Source organism: Rana temporaria, chromosome 1 (genome assembly GCF_905171775.1).
Source record: "Rana temporaria chromosome 1, aRanTem1.1, whole genome shotgun sequence".
In the NCBI taxonomy this organism is placed as follows: domain Eukaryota; kingdom Metazoa; phylum Chordata; class Amphibia; order Anura; family Ranidae; genus Rana; species Rana temporaria.
Window position 1 is genome coordinate 239,850,392 of NC_053489.1, and position 19,019 is coordinate 239,869,410.

The 19,019-nt window shown below is 41.3% G+C and overlaps 1 protein-coding gene across 2 annotated transcripts in view; it reads left to right on the plus strand.

Annotated features, from left to right (window-relative positions):
- GAS2L1 (growth arrest specific 2 like 1) overlaps nucleotides 1-19,019 on the plus strand; it is a 61,745-nt gene that overhangs the window by 13,351 nt on the left and 29,375 nt on the right. For both annotated transcript variants that reach the window (XM_040351948.1, XM_040351947.1), the window contains exon 3: nucleotides 8,915-9,022. In XM_040351948.1, the coding sequence (XP_040207882.1) occupies nucleotides 8,915-9,022 (108 nt within the window). The remainder of the gene's footprint in view (nucleotides 1-8,914; nucleotides 9,023-19,019) is intronic.

Consider the following 19,019-nt stretch of genomic DNA (forward strand, 5'->3'; position numbering starts at 1 on the left):
CTTTTACGCCAAACATAACGTTTTGCATTGTTGCCAAAAAGTTTGATTTTGGTTTCATCTGACCAGAGCACCTTCTTCCACATGTTTGGTGTGTCTCCCAGGTGGCTTGTGGCAAACTTTAAACGACACTTTTTATGGATATCTTTAAGAAATGGCTTTCTTCTTGCCACTCTTCCATAAAGGCCAGATTTGTGCAGTATACGACTGATTGTTGTCCTATGGACAGAGTCCCCCACCTCAGCTGTAGATCTCTGCAGTTCATCCAGAGTGATCATGGGCCTCTTGGCTGCATCTCTGATCAGTCTTCTCCTTGTATGAGCTGAAAGTTTAGAGGGACGGCCAGGTCTTCGTAGATTTGCAGTGGTCTGATACTCCTTCCATTTCAATATTATCGCTTGCACAGTGCTCCTTGGGATGTTTAAAGCTTGGGAAATCTTTTTGCATCCAAATCCGGCTTTAAACTTCTCCACAACAGTATCTCGGACCTGCCTGGTGTGTTCCTTGTTCTTCATGATGCTCTCTGCGCTTTAAACGGACCTCTGAGACTATCACAGTGCAGGTGCATTTATACGGAGACTTGATTACACACAGGTGGATTCTATTTATCATCATTAGTCATTTAGGTCAACATTGGATCATTCAGAGATCCTCACTGAACTTCTGGAGAGAGTTTGCTGCACTGAAAGTAAAGGGGCTAAATAATTTTGCACGCCCAATTTTTCAGTTTTTTATTTGTTAAACAAGTTTGAAATATCCAATAAATTTCGTTCCACTTCATGATTGTGTCCCACTTGTTGATTCTTCAAAAAAAAAAATACAGTTTTATATCTTTATGTTTGAAGCCTGAAATGTGACAAAAGGTCGCAAAGTTCAATACTTTCGCAAGGCACTGTATATGGTTCTTTGAAATGCTAAATACAATGGATGTTGTACATTTACAATAGCCAATCATTATTTCTAACTATCCAACATTTGGTAATGTTGCTAGCAAAAATCAGGAGATTACCCTCTACTGTTCACTGCTTCTCCCACCAACATTAAAATAAACTTGAAATCTTAGCTGAGATTACAAGTTTATGGAGGATTTAGCAAGCCCAACTGCCCTCTAAATTCCATAAGAAGATTTAATCTTTCAGATAATAATAGAAAGGTACAATGACACTAGGTTTTCATATGACGGAGCCCTATGAAGGTTACCTAAGGCTTTGCTGAAGGCTTCTAATAAGGCATGGATTGTATCGTTGGTTAGTTTTGGCATTGAAGTAGATTGTCGACATTTACTATCAGCTTTGTGTTAGACTTTATGAACAATAAGTTCTGTATTTAATTTCACCCTGGGCTCAGATCATAACGTTCCAGCATTAAACGACATTCATCCCAGTGTTTTGGAAACAGTTATTGTTGGTGGGGTGCAATAACACACACATCACAGTGTCCTATGCCCTTCATTTGGGAAGATTTCAGTGTTTAGTATGACATATTGCCACTTTTCAAGAAACAGAGAGGTGATCTCTTTAATTGTTGTTATAATTACATTTAATACAATTTTAATCAACTATGGATTACATGGTTGAAAAAAATAATAGAATTTTACTCTTCACACTAAATTATTATTATTATGATTTTTTGTTATTTTCTTTGTCACTCGTGACGTAAATGTCTTTTTGCTGTTGACTAATTTTCATGATTTATGCTGGGATTGTGCAGAACACCAGTGTAGGAGCGTTCTGCACAATGACCCATCACTACCTCGTAAAAGGAAGTGATATCATGACATGTTTTTCCTGCCTGCAGTTCTTGTATGTCAACCCGGTCTGTAGACTTTCCCTAAATGTTTGTGTTTCCAAAGTAACGCAGAGACTAAGACTTCCTGCGGAAAATTTAATGAACTCCGGTGTCCTAATTCTCAGAACAATCATACATAGAAAACCACATCTCAGAGAACAGAAAGACCCGTGAGTTTAAAGTGGTAGTAAGCCCAAAAGCAAACATTTCTTATATTGCAGCTTATTAATTCTTAGATGTGATGGCTGTATTCGTTTCCTTTTTTTGCCTTTCTTTCTTCTGTTGTCGTCTGGTGATCCAGCCAGCAAGTCTGTTAATTTTTCAAAAGAACAAGCTCTCCAGCAGAATGTATCAGTTTACATGGATGAGATTAAAATGATGCGCTTTTTTTCATGTAAAACCTTTATATAAAAAACTGTGGTTACTAATTATAAAGTTCGAGCTGGAGTTTGGCTTCAATTTTTTAGTGTATTTAAATCTGCTAATACATTTTACACTACCCTCCCCCCAGACTGACAAGTTTTCTGCCTGCTGTGCTTCGTGTTCTCATTCATCCAGATTTGTGTCTCACCAATACAAGGGGTGTGTTACTGGCCAGATCACCAGGAAAAAAAGCAGAGGTAAAGATCCAAAGAAAAGAAAGCTGATGCAGCCACCACATCTAATGATTGATAACCTGCAATATATAAAATTTTTAGTTTTGGGTTTAATACTGCTTTAATCACTTACCAACCACGCTATAGCCAAATGACGGCTACAGCGCAGTGTTCAACTTCTGGGACACCATCATATGACTGCATCCCTTGCTTAGGCCCTCTGCGGGGCGTGGGCAGCGCACTCTCTGATCGTAGTGTCTGGAGGACACTGCTGAACACTATTGAGGTAAAGAGCCAATCCGCGGCCAACGCTGTATTCTGGCCTAGGCCAACAAGGCCCAGGCTTGGGGGATCACCTTGCAGGGGGCAGCACGGAAAGAGTCCCCGCCAAATTGTGCTACACTGTTAGTGTAGCGCCAGGCTTATGGAACAGACTGGGCTGAGAGGCAGATTATTCTAGCGCCCCCATAAAGCGGCCGCACTGCTTCCTTCCACAACTGTGGGGGGGGGGGGGGGGTACTGCTTCTAATTTTGACTGTCCTATCATCCTGGACCACAAACCTTCCTCACTGTGCTATATGATTTCTGCTGCACAATTGGCGTGGTTATATCTTCTTATGCCGCGTACACACCATCACTTTATGTGATGAAAAAAAACTACGTTTTGAAAAACGTCAATTAAAATGGCCGTGTGTGGGGAAAACGTCTTTGTATGTCTTGTGAAAAACGCCAAAAAAATTGAAGCATGCTTCAATTTTTTGTGTCGTTTTTCAAAACGTTGTTTTTTGTGTCAATTAAAATGATAGTGTGTGGGCAAAACGACGTTTAAAACAACGTTTTTAAACCCGCGCATGCTCAGAAGCAAGTTATCAAGCTAGCTTCAATGGAAAAGAGTGCTGAACGTAACCGCGCTTTGCTAGAGTGCTGAAAACTGAAAATTGGCCTGGGCAGGAAGGGGGTAAAAGTGGCCAGTAGGCAAGTGGTTAAAGGTAAACTCCAAAAAAAAACAGATACCTTGGTTTTGCATTGTGCCTGGCAGGGAGCATCATCTGCTGGCTGTTTATCTCTCTTGAGGACATCAGTAGTGGGAAATGCAACCTGAATTTCCAATTTTACTCATATTCCACAGGCAACTGAATAATGGTGAAGTAGAGATGCAGACTTCTGTATAGGGAGCTGCAGGGTTGTGGATTTAGCGTATACCTAAATCCACAAACAAAATGTAATATATTGCAGTTTCCCAGTTCTTGGACGTGGTGATTGCATTCGCTTTTTCTGTGTTTTGTCAAATTAATTTGTACCCAGTGATCAGACCAGTAGCACAGTCTTTGTCTTAGAGCGTCTCCTCTATTCATGGACGAGCAACGGAAACACCCTTGGGCAAAAGCACTGTCTATAGAGGGGAGTGTCAGATGCACTAGAACCTTCTAAGTGAATAAGAAATTAAAGGGGTTGTAAAGGAAAAAATGTTCTTCATAATAAGCATCCTTTACCTGCAGACATTCCTCTTTTCACTTCCTCATTGTTAGTTTTTGCTCAGAAGTTGCTCTATTTCTTCTCTGTTCTGTTCACTTCCTGCTTGTCTGATTGTTACTCACCACCGCGACGGGAGGCTTTACTGCGGTGGTCAGTAACGTGCTCGCCTCCTCCTGGAAACTACATCTGTGTGGCAGGACGCTCTCTACGTGTTGGAGACTTCAAGGAGGTGTGAATTACTGGGCGTGCCGCAATGCATACTGGGAAATGTAGTTCCTACATGAACAAGCGCTGAAAACCAGGAAGTGAATGAGAGAACAGAAACTAGAACGCTGGAGGTGATATAGATGAAGGAATTTAATAGGTATTTACTCGTTTTTTAACAGAATCATTACACTATTCTGTCTGTCTACCTTGCAGACATTAATTTTAGGCAAAAAAATGTTTTCCTTTACAACTCCTTTAACCTCCCTGGCGGTATGATTCTGTCTGGAATTACGTACCAAAAGCGGTACATTTATTTTGCAAGGAAATTGGTGTTTTATACTGTAGGCCTGTAATTTTTAGAAATAACTCACTTAAATCTGACCAAGCAAGAGTCTTGTAGGCATCCCGGGTATGATTTTTTTTTTTAAAACAAAATTATAAATTATAATATAATAAATAATTATAAATAATTATAACAAATAATAATATAATTATAATAAAAATTATTCAATAATGTAATCAACTCAAAATCACTGAAATTTGCAGTTGCAGAATTGTCGCTGTCATTATTTTATTTTTTTTATGACGAATTTCCCCGCAAATCGCTATCGCACAATTCTGCAAGTGATTATAATTTATTATCGCTGTTTTCTAGCTGATCTAAAACCATTTTTGACATAAAGGGACACTTTTGGACAATCTACAGTTTGCAGGCAGAAATGACATTTTTTATTATATAAAAGTACATGTAGGGCACTGGGCAGACCACTAGGGACAAGGGGGGTGTGTATTTTTTACATACAGTACTGTAATCTATAAGATTACAGTATACTGTATGTAATGTGTTTGTTTACTTTTTTGAATTTGGCGCCGTTCTCCGTCCCCGTGCGTCGTAACGTCGCAGGGAACGGAGATCGGCGTCACACGGGGACTGTGAATCGAGCGAGGAGGTCCCGCTCGCTCACACAGCGGGTGGCATCGCTGGATCCAGGGACAAGGTGAGTAAACCAAGCCTGTGGATCCAGCGAAAGGTAAGCCCGTCCAGCCCGAGCGCGACTCGGGTTTGCCGATCCTAACATGTAAAACCAACCCCGAGTCGCGCTCGGGTTTACCGTCAGGGGGGTTAAAAGCCAACTCCAGCTTTTGAGATAACATAGTATGCTGGACACAGGTGTCACTCCTGTCCATAAACTGCATATATATCCAATAATAGACAGCCTCTTATTAAAGTGCTGGTAATGTAACCAGGGGTAAAGGACCATCCTGAGTAAAATAAGGATGGTGGTTCTCCTTTAACCCTGGTTACAATAAGTGAGAATTTCTTATTAGAAAGGGGGCTTTTTTTTCATCCATCACTTTACTAAGAGCCTGTCTATTATTGAAAAAACAAAGACTGTTTTGTTAAAGCCAAAAAAAAAACATCAATCAATCTGATCAACAAATACTGCAGCTGCTGACTTTTAAAAAAAGGACAATAATCTGTCCAGGACGCCTGCAATGTACTCACCCGAAGCTGATCTGTCCCTCGGCTCTCGGGTGGAGGTGCCATCTTTCGGTAAGGGAATCAAAAGTAAAGCCTTGAGTCGCGCTGCACGTCTTCACTGGTCCCTGCGGGGGTGGGGGTCAGAGGAGGGGCCGGACATGGTATGGTATAGACAGGTATCTGCTCCCCCCTGAAAAGTGCCAAATGTGACACCGGTGGGTGGAGGAATCCGATCAGCGAAGTTCCATTTTTGGGTGGAACTCCAAATACGGAAAGGTTTCTTCACAGTAAGAGCTGTGAAAATGTGGAACAGACTCCCTCCAGACGTGGTTCTGGCCAGCTCAGTAGATTGCTTTAAGAAAGGCCTGGATACTTTCCTAAATGTACAGAATATAACTGAGTACTAAGATTTGTAGGTGAAGTTGATCCAGGGTAAATCCGATTGCCTCTCGGGGGTCAGGAAGGATTTTTTTCGCCTGCTGTAGCAAATTGGATCATGCTCTGCTGGGGTTTTTTGCCTTCCTCTGGATCAACTGTGGGTATGAACTGGATGGACTTGTGTCTTTTTTCAACCTGACTAACTATGTAACTATGTTAAGGCATTCCATGAATGATAACTGTCACAGTTGCTTGTGCTCCCGGCCAAACTGTCAAACCATTAAATGACTGGTGTCATAACTGATTACATGTGCAGCACCATGGCAACCGCAGATCAAACCGAGGCTAAAATGGCATATTTTTTAGCTGTAAAGGATAGATGGGTGTAGATCCACTTTAATGTTAGTGACAAGACTGCATAATATATGTCATTTTTGATTTCTGCCTTTAGTACCACTTGAAGTTATAGTATTAACAAGAAGGAATGGAAAGTGTTTGTGTTCCACAAGTCAGGCTATTGTCATCCCTCATTGTTTGCATATATAAGAACATAGATGCAAATATCTGTCTGATTACTGTGAAAAATATGCAAAATAAGGTTTTCCTATCCTAGAGGATGTATGCATATAGATTAATAAAATAATCCCTTTGTCTTTGGAGGAAGATTTACTGTTGGGTGGGTTCACGCTTTATGATATTTTAAGAAGGGTGTGTGATAGGTGGTAAAATATATTCTCCCCAGCTATTATTTATTCTAAGTCTGTGTACTGTGCCAGTTTGATCACATGGTTTCCACCGAAACTTGTGTGCTGTAAAAAGAGTGATAGAGCAATAGAGTAGAGTCCATGATAATATAAAGTTTACACCTGTTACATTGTTTACCAATTCATCACAAAGTATCAGGTTCATAAAGTTTAAAATCAGATATATGCACTAAACAGCAAATATGGAGGTACACTATGTCCACATCAATGTCCATTATTTGCAATGACAATATCTTGTTTAAAGTTGAACTCTAGGCAGAGGTGATAAAAAAAAATATTTTGGGCGATTTTATGTGCTTGAGTGTACACTTTAATGTTTTACAATTAAAAAAAATGTTTTTTTATTTAACGTTTTTTCCCCCCATCACATAGGGGGGCAAAAAGTCCCCTATATGATGATTTCTTTTTTGTGACAGGTTCTCTTTAGTGAGACATCACATTGATTCCCGGCCTTGATGGCTCGGGAAACTGATCGGGGACCCAGAAGTGGCGTGAACACTACACTTCCAGGTCAACAACTAGAAGGGGAGGAGAGCAGGCATGTGTCTGGCGGCACCCGCTATGCCGGTCCCTGGCCCGCAGATGGGCAAGCGAATCGGGGATACATATCCGGGTGTGGGAAGAATTCGGACCGCACCCTAGGCGCCAGGTCGCCTGGGGTTTGTTGAGCCCTGCTGTAAATGTTACTTAAAGCAGATCTTTATTGAATCTGAGAATCACAAACCAAAAACACTATTTATTTCAGTTTTAATATTCAAAGCAATCTCCCCCATCCATCCATGTCTCCATACTTTATTTTTCTGAGAAATCACTTTGAAAAAAAAAAACCCTAGCATTTCTGTCCTTGGCCATTTTGAGTAAGGGCAGATGATTCACGTAATATTTACTTCCTGGAATCCATCTGCCTTTATCTCAGGCATGCAGGAAGGAGGTAGTGCTTAGCTGACAAAACCCCTCCTTCCCTCCTAAAAACTCCTGGGTTGTATGACATAATTTGCCTAGTCAAAAAATCAGAAAGTAACTTAAGAAATGTAAAACAAAGTTTAAAACAAATAAATAGGATATACTTTCCTATTTATTTATTAATCTTAGCAGCATGAGGATTAAAAATAGTCAATGTAGATTGGGAGAGTGACGTTGCATTTTAACTACAGTAAACAACAACCAGGTATTGCCACCTGCCAGACAGGACCGTGTGATGTAATAGAGCTTTACAAATATTAGCATTGGATATACAGGAAAAGCATCCATTGCCAGCTAAAGCAGGTATTATATATTATTTCATCTAGCTGTTTGACTAGAGTTCAACTTTAAAACTGATTTATTATGTTATGTTGTTCAATACAGAGTAGCCCAAAGCAATAATAGACAGCATACACCATACATAGTACATGCAGTGTGTATTAGGGCTTGTGTCAATGGCATCAGTTTCAGAGAATCAGACATCATTGACAGGTGCTACTGACCCACATCTAACCTCCTTCTGACCTGCATGTCAGGAACAATGAATCAGACTGAGACAGAAGTGCAGTAAAAATCACACTTTTTAATACAATGGTACAAACAGAGCAAACATAGTCAAAACATAGCCAGGGTTCGGTAAACAGAGTGGGTAGTTGGAACAAGCCAGTAAATCGGGAATCTAGAGATCAGCGTAGTAGAGGCAATAAACAGAATCAGGAACCAGAAGGGAAGTCAGCCAGGCAAAAGTCTTTAACAGGAAAACACAGCAGAGAGTATCCTGATATGTTGACCAGGCGAAGGCACAGATGATCTGATCCAGGCAGTTTAAATAGCCAGCAGCTCTAGATGACAAGCAGGAAATGAAGACCAGGTGAGTCACTGTGGAATAAAGAGTACTGGCAAGTAACTGACAGCTGAGCACAGCTGAGAGTCCTGACAATGAAGGGCTGAGCCCAGCCCTGACACTGCATTTACCTTGCTTCATTAAGATTTTGCATTCCCATAGACTTGTCTTGAAATGCAAAAGCTATTTGAAGCAAACAAAAGCCTGTCAACACAGGCCCTTACTGTCCTTTATTTAAAACATATACAGTATATGTCCTAATTGCCACATTTTGTATACCATAGCTACATGACCTGATTTTATTAGGTATGTGACTTATAAAGAAAGAAAACATGGAAGTCCTTTTTGGGCCACTCATTTTAGTTGGTTCATACTGTCAGCTTGTTACCTCCTAACGCTGTTGTTTTTTTATCTGCAGGTTCGTGAGATATTGGGTTGCTGCTGTTGTCCATCTCAGTTTCCAATGATTAAAGTATCAGAGGGAAAATATCAGGTTGGGGACAGTAATACACTCATCTTTGTGCGGGTAAGAATGAATTGTAGCTTTACTCAAAACTGATGTTTGGCTAACTAATTGACTTTTACAGCGAATTGTATTTTTATATTTTGTCACTGCAATTACGCAGCCAAGTCATGGTATGCTACAGAAAAATCTCACTAATACTTCAACTCAAAACGAAAAATATCAGTTTTAGATTGAAATGACCTTTAAGACTATACATTTAGCTGGACTGAAAACTAAACAGATGCATATGTTTGAACAAATTGTCATAATTGTATTCTATATACAACCATGATTGAAATTTTGTCTGGCTCAGCACGGATTGGCCAAAATGTGAGTCGTATATGGCTAGCATATGGGTGGTAATAGATGTGCAGACATGCCTTAGGACAACAGAGGGCTATTTCCAATGCTGGGTCCTACCGTGACCGTGCAAACTGGTGGAGTGGTTAAGGAAGCAGGACGTCATAGAGGAAGGGTGTTGTACTGTGCATGTGGGTGGTACTGCTATAAGAGTAAAATAGAACATGTAGATAGTATATATAATTAAGATCATAAGATGCTTAAAACTGGCAGTGTTGCTTGTTTTTATCTGGCTGGTTGTGAGAAAATTAAACAGAGGTTCCATAGTTTTCAATGTGGTCTTGACCTGACCCATGGTCTTGATCTGGCCCATAGACTTGCAATGAAATTGTGCAGTACTACCAAGCAGAAAGGTAGGAAGCAGAGCCTGGGTTTTAATAGGCAAATATGGTTGCTTCTTTGTACGCAATCATAAACTATACACAGGAGCTATGTTTTTTTAAATAACATTATTATTATTCCTTGATAAGATTATTTACTGTACACTGAAAAATGTCATCAATATATCTAATTTACTATAGTTTCCCTTTAAAGTGACTCTGCCCAATCACAGAAGACTTTCTATTAGTTGTGTAGCGTCTGGTTACTTCCAAGTACTGGTGCTTTGTTAAATTTAGAGGGGGATCAGAGAGTTAATTGGCTCTGATCCAGTTAATCTGTTCAAATTGGGTCTCTGTCTCAGCTTGGCTGTGCTGTAGGCTTATTTTATTGTTCCTGGGGTGCTGTTCCCACCCCAGGACGATAGGTGGCAGCAGTGGAGTTGAGGTTTGGGTGCTTTTCCCCAGCAGCCTATCAGGAGGGTTTCTCCTTGCTGTGCATGCTGGGGGAGGGTATTTATGAGATAGACGCCATTGGTCTGGGTTCTTCTTCGAGTGCGGCACCCACCTTTAGGGTGACTGCATCACGGGCGCCCCGGCGAAATGGCCTTCCAGGCCAGGGTGCACGTGTCACGCGGTGTTCCTGGTTCCGGGACCATGTTGGTCCGGAACATTTAAAGCTGTGGCGGGGCCCCAGTAATCGACTGAGTCCCCAATCCTGAGAAGATCCCAACCGTGTTCCCAGTGAGAGGAAGCTGTTCGGTGGGGAGTCCATCTGAGGAGAGCCAAGAGAGGCTGGCAATCCAATAGGGTCTCGACAATCCACCGGGGATCAAGGGAGCCGATTATTGAAAGGCTGGATGTTGGTCACCTGTCAGTCGGTAACCTGCAAACTACCTGAAGGAGATCCAGGCAAAGTCTATCAAGGAGAACTACCTCCGCTACCTCAATCCTAAGGAGGGTCTGTGGCAGAGACTTTTCCTCTAAGTTCCGAGTGATACTCTGGCTGCCAGGTCAGTGAGAGAGGCCTGTCCAGGTACGCTATACCCACTTCGGCTGGAGTGGCGAAGAAGACTAAGGCCTCGTACACACCAGCGGACAGTCCGATGAAAACGGTCCGGCGGACCGTTTTCATCGGACATGTCCGCTGGGAGATTTCGGTCTGATGGCTGTACACACCATCAAACCTAAATCCGCGCGGACAGAGAACGCGGTGACGTAGACGACACCGACGTTCTCTATCGCGCGAGTTCAATGCTTCCACGCATGCGTCGAATCAATTCGACGCATGCGCGGGATTTCGGTCCGCTGGTTAGACGTACTAACCAGCGGACATGTACGACGGACAGCTCTCCAGCGGACAAGTTTCTTAGCATGCTAAGAAACTTTTGTCCGCCGAATATCTGTCCGCTAGCCTGTACACACGATCGGATCTGTCCGCTGACACTGGTCCGTGGACCAGTTTCAGCGGACAGATCCGGTCGTGTGTACGAGGCCTAAATGTTGTTGGAAGCAGGACTGTTTCCCTATTGCTACGCCTGAATCTGCTATTTCTCCTTTTACTTCAACTCTTCTATCACAACAAGTTTTATTGTTTTGGGGGTGGTAAAGAGCACAGAGGGAGACACCTGTCGTGTCCATTCCGTTGATGCTACATTCACCATAAACCCCTAGACGGCGGAGGAGCCATGAGGTAACACCCCACCCAAAACTAACCAGCAGCTCCTTCGGAGGTAGTGCTACAGTTGTTTTGTTGTATTGTAACTCATTCACAAAATACAAAGGCTTCTCTGAATGGGCAGCAGAAGGGAGGGGCAGGCATAGCTGCTCTGTGTGCCTCTCTCTCCTCTCTCACAGCCTGGCTCTGGCAGAGCCATAAATCCACCAAATATAAGTAATAGAGATAAGTTCATGTGTTTATGTCATGCATATCCTTGGACGTAACTCATAGTGTTCTCTACTCTTTTTACAAAGAGGCAAAATTCTTGTTATTTAGCTTTTATGCGTTCTGATTCTCTAACCCAGAACCAGTCTGGAGTTAAGTATTTCAGACACTTTTGTGGCACTCGTTTAATAGCATGCTTGTCTCATATATGTGAAGCCCCATACTTTTCTAATGACAGAGTCACTTACGGTATGTAGGATTTTTAGAATACAATTTCTACCCTGAAGGAGCCATTTCTTAAATACAGAGAATGCTTAGCTAGCATAACATTAGTGCATATGGGTTCCATCTCAAGAAATTAAAAGGTCAGACTAGAGTATAAATGCCTTTTTTTAAGGTAGTTTTGGGGATCTTCTTTCTGATGTTATACCACTACTAACTTTTGCTAATGACACAAATTTATGTTTATTTAGAGGTATAAATTCACAGAAGGATTGTTCCATCATAAAGAACAATCTCTACAAACTGGCAACATGAGCAGGTAAATAGCAGATGTCATGCTGGAAAATTTTAAAGCATGCACTTAGGCCATCATGACAGCATTGCTTCTCATACATTAAATGTAAAATTAGTAGTTGCATATAACAGAGTTTGGGAAAAGACTTGAGATTACTGGTGTAATCACTCAGGCCATGTAGCAGCTGCAAAAGCAAACACAATCTTTAGATGTATAAAAAGAAAGATAAAAACACTTGATGCTAGTATAGTATTACTGTATACAGTACATTCATTTATAGCCACATTTAGAATATGGGGTACAGTTTTGGGCATCATATTGTAAGAAGGATATGGGGGTTTTAAAAAGCGGTTGGATAAAGACAATTTTTTTTTTTTTTTTGCTGTCACAATTTTGAGTAAAATATTTCTTATCATCTGTGCCCAGTCTTGCCACAAAGAGTTAATCCAGCTCTGAGCAATCCTCTTTTATTTTTTCATAAACGGACAAACAGGAGAAAACTTTTGTCAGTTCTTCTCCCTTGCTGTGAAGTCATGTGGTTACTTTTCTGGATTTTGACTGGATGTTAGTGATCATAGCAGAATTCAGTGTAAGGAATACACAGGAAAAAATGCATGTTGACAAGGGGAGTGTAGAGGTGGGCGGGGAGTCTACTGACATCACGACTCCACCCACCGAGCTCCAGACAACAGACCCACCCACAGAATCTGCAGTTTTTGAGTTCTTATAACAGACAGAGGGGAGACATTTGACAGGTAAGGATACATGCAGGAGGCATGTATATCCTTATAGATCAGCACTATGGCAGTAGTTTATAAAGCACGAGAGTGGGTTTACATCCACTTTAATATAAGACTATAGGCAAAACTTTTTTTTTTTTTTTTGGAAAGGAGGGTTATAACCCCTGTAAGGTTCATTTTTGCCATTGTTGTCCCACTGGGGAAATTTTACTTATCTTCCTGTCCCATAGCCAAAACAGAAAGTGAGAGCATAATTAGGTAATCTTTTGGGGACCCCCAGGTCACCAGAACTAGTGTCCCAATAGGAATATTTCCCCTCTACAACCTAAAATTGTATAACCCTCTAACCTCTCCTAACCCTCCTATTGAATTGTATTGTGGCTGTATTGTCTCCCTATATTGTAAAGGTCTGCGCAAACTGTTGACGCTTTCTAAAGCCTGTATAATAATAATAATTTGGGATTTCCTTTTACTTTCACTTTCAATGATAATGGTAAACAGGACAAACAGAGAGGATGAATCTCCCTATTGGGGACACAGATGGCAATAAAAACAGACAGGTGTTCTAATCCATCTTCACTGTATCCAAAACTAAAAAGTTTTGCCTTTAGTTATACTTTTATGTATAAAGGACACAAATGGGCTAATAAATTCCATGACTGTGTAAATCATAAGGGGACATCGGATTCATATAGAGTAAAAAACATGTTTATCATATATTTAGAGTAAAAAATCAGTTTAGGAAGAGGTGTTCTGACAAAATGTCGAACGTGGCAGAATTTCGAACCACGTCACTTCCTGTGACGTGGAATCAGCTATTGCTATTGCAGAAAACCACACATACTGCGCATGCGCTCATCATCATCTACGCATGCGCAGTGCGTCATCGCTGACGTCAGGACCAGGGCTGTGGATTCGGAGTTGGAGTCGAGGAGTCGGAGTCGGGGGAAATTTTGGGTACCTGGAGTCGGAGTCGGCAAACAATGCACCGAAACCGACTCCGACTCCTACTAAATTTAGATTGGAATTAAAAAAAAAAAAAAGCAAGTTTAAATGTCCCAATTCACAAAAAGTTATAATTAATGACTTCTCTACTGTAAGAATAAAGACCAATGCATGCAGTGCCTCACGTAACCGCAAAACGAACACGTTAAGTGACCGTGAAGAAGCATGCTTTTCATGTGCTTCCCTATATGGCACGCAACGCACAATTAGGAGCTGCAATACTTATACTTTCCATAGTGTTGTGTTCTGCTTTTACAGGGAACGCATGTTAGAGAACCAGTAAGTGTCCAAATAAAAAAATTCCAACAGGAGTTTTATAAAGCACTAAAAGAAGTTGAAAAGTATGATCGCTCATCAAAACTTACTGTTGAAGAAGCCATCCTTGTTTATCCAGAGATCGTTAGTGATGTGGCCAGAATAGTTACTGCAATGCCACCCACCCAAGTCAGTGTCGAAAGATTATTTTCAGCCCTAAAAATAATAAAGTCTGACTTAAGAGCCTCTATGAAAGAGGATCTGGCAGAGGCAATTCTCTTCCTTAGAACTCTACATTGAATTGATTTGCATTTGCTAAGCCTAGAACTACATTTCAAGATTAATATAAACCATTTCTAGGTTTTACAGATTTTGTTTTTTGTTCATTATAGATAAGCTTTGTTTTTGTTCTAAAACAACCAAATAATGTGGTTTGTATTTTTGAACTGGTAAAGATCCTGTTCCTGATGTTTATGCCTGCTGCTACTATCCAGCCACTTGATTGTTTTCATTGTGTTTGCCTTTTGCTTAAACTGTGCAATACAGTAGACTGTTGGCTTCCCAGCCAGTAGTCCTGTGGTAGGTTGCGTTTCTTTTCCTCAAGGAATGTATAAAATACATTCGCATATTAATACAGAGGAGTCGGAGTCGGGGAGTCGGAGTCGGAAGTACATAAAACTGAGGAGTCGGAGTCGGAACATTTATCTACCGACTCCACAGCCCTGGTCAGGACACTGCAAAACAAATTTGTCAACCAACGGTCATCTTGCTACACCCCGCACTTGGCCGTACTGAGCTTGCAGTCAGAAGGCGGCAGCGCACATCTTTTTACACCCACCCAAGTCTTGCATTCCACACTTATTTTTAACAGTAAATTCAGCTTATATAGTGCAAAACAGTATTTGGAAGTCCGGGACACTGTTTTGTTGTTGAATTTTAAAAGAAGCAAAAATCCTTCAGTGTTGCTAAGATACGGCCGGCGTAAGTCTCCTTCGCCGTTGTATCTTAACTGCATATTTACGCTGGCCGCTAGGGGCTTCTATGCTGATTTACGCCTAGAATATATAAATCAGCTAGATACGCCTATTCACGAACGTACGCCCGGCCGTCGCAGTAAAGATACGCCGTTTACGTAAGGGGTTTTCAGGTGTAAAGATAAACCACCAAAAACATGGCGCAGCCAATGTTAAGTATGGACGTCGGAACCGCGTAGAAATTTTCACATTTTACGTTGTTTGCGTAACTCGTCCGTGAATGGGGCTGCCCGTAATTTAGGTTCACGTTGAAAGCATGACGATTTGCCGACGTCATTTGGAGCATGTGCACTGGGATACGTCCACGGACGGCGCATGCGCCGTTCGTTAAAAACGTCAAATACGTGGGGTCACTAGTATTTTACATAGAACACGCCCCCAACCAGCCTATTTTGAATTAGGCGGGCTTACGCCGGCCCAGTTACACTGCGCCGCCGTAAGTTACAGCGCAAGTTCTTTGTGAATCCAGGACCTGCTGCTCAAACTTACGGCGGCGTGGTGTATCTGAGATACGCTACGCCGGCCAAAATCTACCTGAATCTAGCCCAAGGATTATGACCTACATTCTGAGCACTTCCATGTTTCATGCAGACATTGATGTAATGTACCAGAGTAGCTCCATCTCCTTTATAATTCATTTGGTGAACTGAGAACTAGAGCTATTCTTAGCTATACCCACTACTGGTCCCTTTCTGCTTGTCACATACAGGAAGGCTGAAGTGAAAAAAATAATAATACCAGTACAAAGTAATGTTTAGAAAATCCAGGTCAAATATTCCTTGGATTTTTTTTATTTGATTGGAAACACACAAAAGATTGAACAATAGAAGCTTCAGGAAGTACACTCCCAGTGACCCTCTGTGGAGGAGTTCAGATTAGAATGTATGTAAACTCCAACTATAAACTGCTTTTGCTTGCTTAATTTTGGTCTGTTAAATATACAATTTTATTGTAATCTGTGTAATAAGTGAAAAAAAACTCCTAATCTTTCCAGCTGGTAAGCTGATAACTCCCTGTCGTTTTTTTCGCTGGGAGAGGTGCGCTGTAGTCCTGTCCTAGAGTGACAAGGCTGTTCCTCCATAGATACAGTACAGTGAGTGTTGTCACTCTAGGCTAGGGCTTGAAGTGTGTTGCTTGCAGGTTCACTAGGTGAAAATAAAGAATAAAAAGCCTAAAAAAAGAAAATTAATGGTGCACTACTTTTAAGGATTGGTAAATTGCCATATATTAAAAATAGAAAAAATAGATTTAAAGCTGGAGTTTAGTTAACCACTTGCCGACAATTTCAATTTAGTGCTACATGGCTACATATATATGTGTGTGTGTGATCCACTTCCGGTGATCAGGCTCACTGGTGGTGATTTTACACAGCGGGAGCTGATCAGTGTGTCCCATGCACCCGATGTCCACTGGCACATGCTGATCGTTCGGTACACCGACAGAACGACGGTCTGCCTATGTAAACAAGGCAGATTGCCATTCTGTCAGTACAAAAGACATGGATCGTGTGTTTCTGGAAAGCAGGAACACCGATCCATGCCTTTCTCTAGTAAAAGCACCTCCCCTACTACACTGAATCAGCTAGGCACACATTTAACCCTTTGATCGCCCCTGATGTTAACCCCTCCCCTGCCCGTGTCATTAGTACAGTGACAGTGCATATTTGTAACATTGATCACTGATTTTAACAAAAAAGTGTCAAAATTTCAGTTTTGTCCACCGCAGTCCTGCTATAAGTCGTTGACCATTACAAGTTAAAAGAAAAAAAAATACATAACTATGCCATAGTCTGTAGACGCTATAACTTTTGCACAAACCAATCAATATACACTTATTGGGATTTTTGTTACCAAAAATATGTAGCAGAATACATATTGGCCTAAGTTGATGAAGAAATTCGATTTTTTAATTTTTTATTGGATACGTTTTATAGCAGAAAGTGAATTTTTTTTTTTTTCAAAATTGTCAGTTGTTTTTTGTTTATAGCGCAAAAATTAAAAACCGCAGAGGTGATTGAATATCACCAAAAGAAAGCTCTCTTTGTGTCGGAAAAAATAAAATTTTATTTGGGTTCAGTGTCCTAAGACTGTGCAATTGTCAGGTAAAATAACGCAGTGCCGTATCCCAAAAAATAGCTTGGTCCGGAAGGGGGGGGGGGGGGTTAATCTTACAGAGGTGAAGTGGTTAAAAAATCTCTTTACATTAACCTCTAATTAAATATGTCCCACATTGTGGAGGCAGCTGGATCCTGGAGAAATCTTCGCCACAGGAATTTTTAGCACTGCAGTGGTTAACAGCTTGAGTCTGTGAATGGGAAGGGAATTCCCTGTGTCTGATCAGACTCCCCCCTGATTCCCCGAAGCACAGATCATATTACAAGCAGTGTAATCAGTGCAAGAACTTTTATCAATGGAACAGGAAGGAGGTGGGTATCACCATCAGACCATCTGTACTGCTGTTCTGTCTGAAGGCCCGAAGCTGTTAACCACTGCAGTGCTGGAAGTGCAGAGACAGGAAGAGGACAGGCATCCCTGCAGTGAAGATTTCCCCTCAATCCAGCTGCCTGTGCAATGTAGCAAATACTGTACTTCATTACAGGTAAATGATGTGACTAAAGTTGTCGGGTTTTTTGTTTTTGTTTTTTAACTAAATTTCACCTCTAACTTTCTGACTTTAGCCCAGCTTGATTTGTTGCACTTTGTTGAACTCTTTAACTTGTAAAATGCAACTGCAAGGGGTATTATTTGCAAAATCAATAATGGAATTTAAAAGGGGACTAGATGATTTTCTTAAAATTATTGATATACGCTCCTGGCACCCAACCTGTGGCCAAAAGCCAAATGCTGCCCTTTGGCACCTTTGCATTTGTTTTGAGTGCTGGTGACTTTACATCTTTGCATCTGGTTGTGGCACGGCACCATCCATGACATTCACCTTGAGCACCCATCATGACGAGGTTGAATACTGTAAGAAATGCAGTTTTTATTTGGACTTTATAGGTCTGATGCGTCTTTATCTTTTTTCTAAGTTGTTTACAATATAGCTGTGTTTTCTAATGTGTATTGTCCTTGCTAAGACTTTCCCAGGGGAAAATGTATTTTAGGCTGAGTTCACACAATCCACACAATTTGAAGGAGCTTTGTAGTGCAATTTGAAGAAAAAAGACAGTGTGACTTCACACACATTCATCTGTGATTCCACTGTGTTTTTTGTGGCCTGCTGGTTTTCTGTTTCCTGAGAAACGCAGCACAGAGACCCAAGAAAACACACTGAAATTGCATTGTATTTGAACACCAATGCGTTTTCCAATCACTTCCCATAGAACTATATGGGGCTAAAAATTGCACTGCATCACGCCAAACACACACGGGACCCTTTTTAAAGTCGCATCGTGTTTTCACTGCATATTGATGATCCTTGGTGTGCTTGTGAAAATCTACATATCGCATATGTTCCAGTACCCAGCTGGTGGTCGCTACAGCACCCAGTAGCCTAAAGAGCTTATTCCAGGAACGTGTGTGATGGGAATATGGACTGTGCACACATGCATTCTCTCAAGAAAAGAACTCTCTAGCAATACACACCAAACTGAGCATGTGCAGTGTGTCCCCAGGGCTCTGAACTCTCTGGATATGGTTTGGGGACTGTGGAAGAAGGGAAGGATCAGAGAAGACAAGATCAAACAGCATTTTTACATAATACAGAGGATTAATCCCTTGGGTTCCACAGTAAGAGCCGGTTCACACAGGGGCGACCTGGGATCAGACTTGAAGTCTCCCTAAGTCGTCCCAAGTCACGCAGTTGAGAAAATCAATGGAAGTGAATGGAGCCGTCTTAATGTACACTACTGAAGTCGCTCCAACTTCAGAAAAGTTTCCTGTACTACTTCAATCTGACTTCTAGGC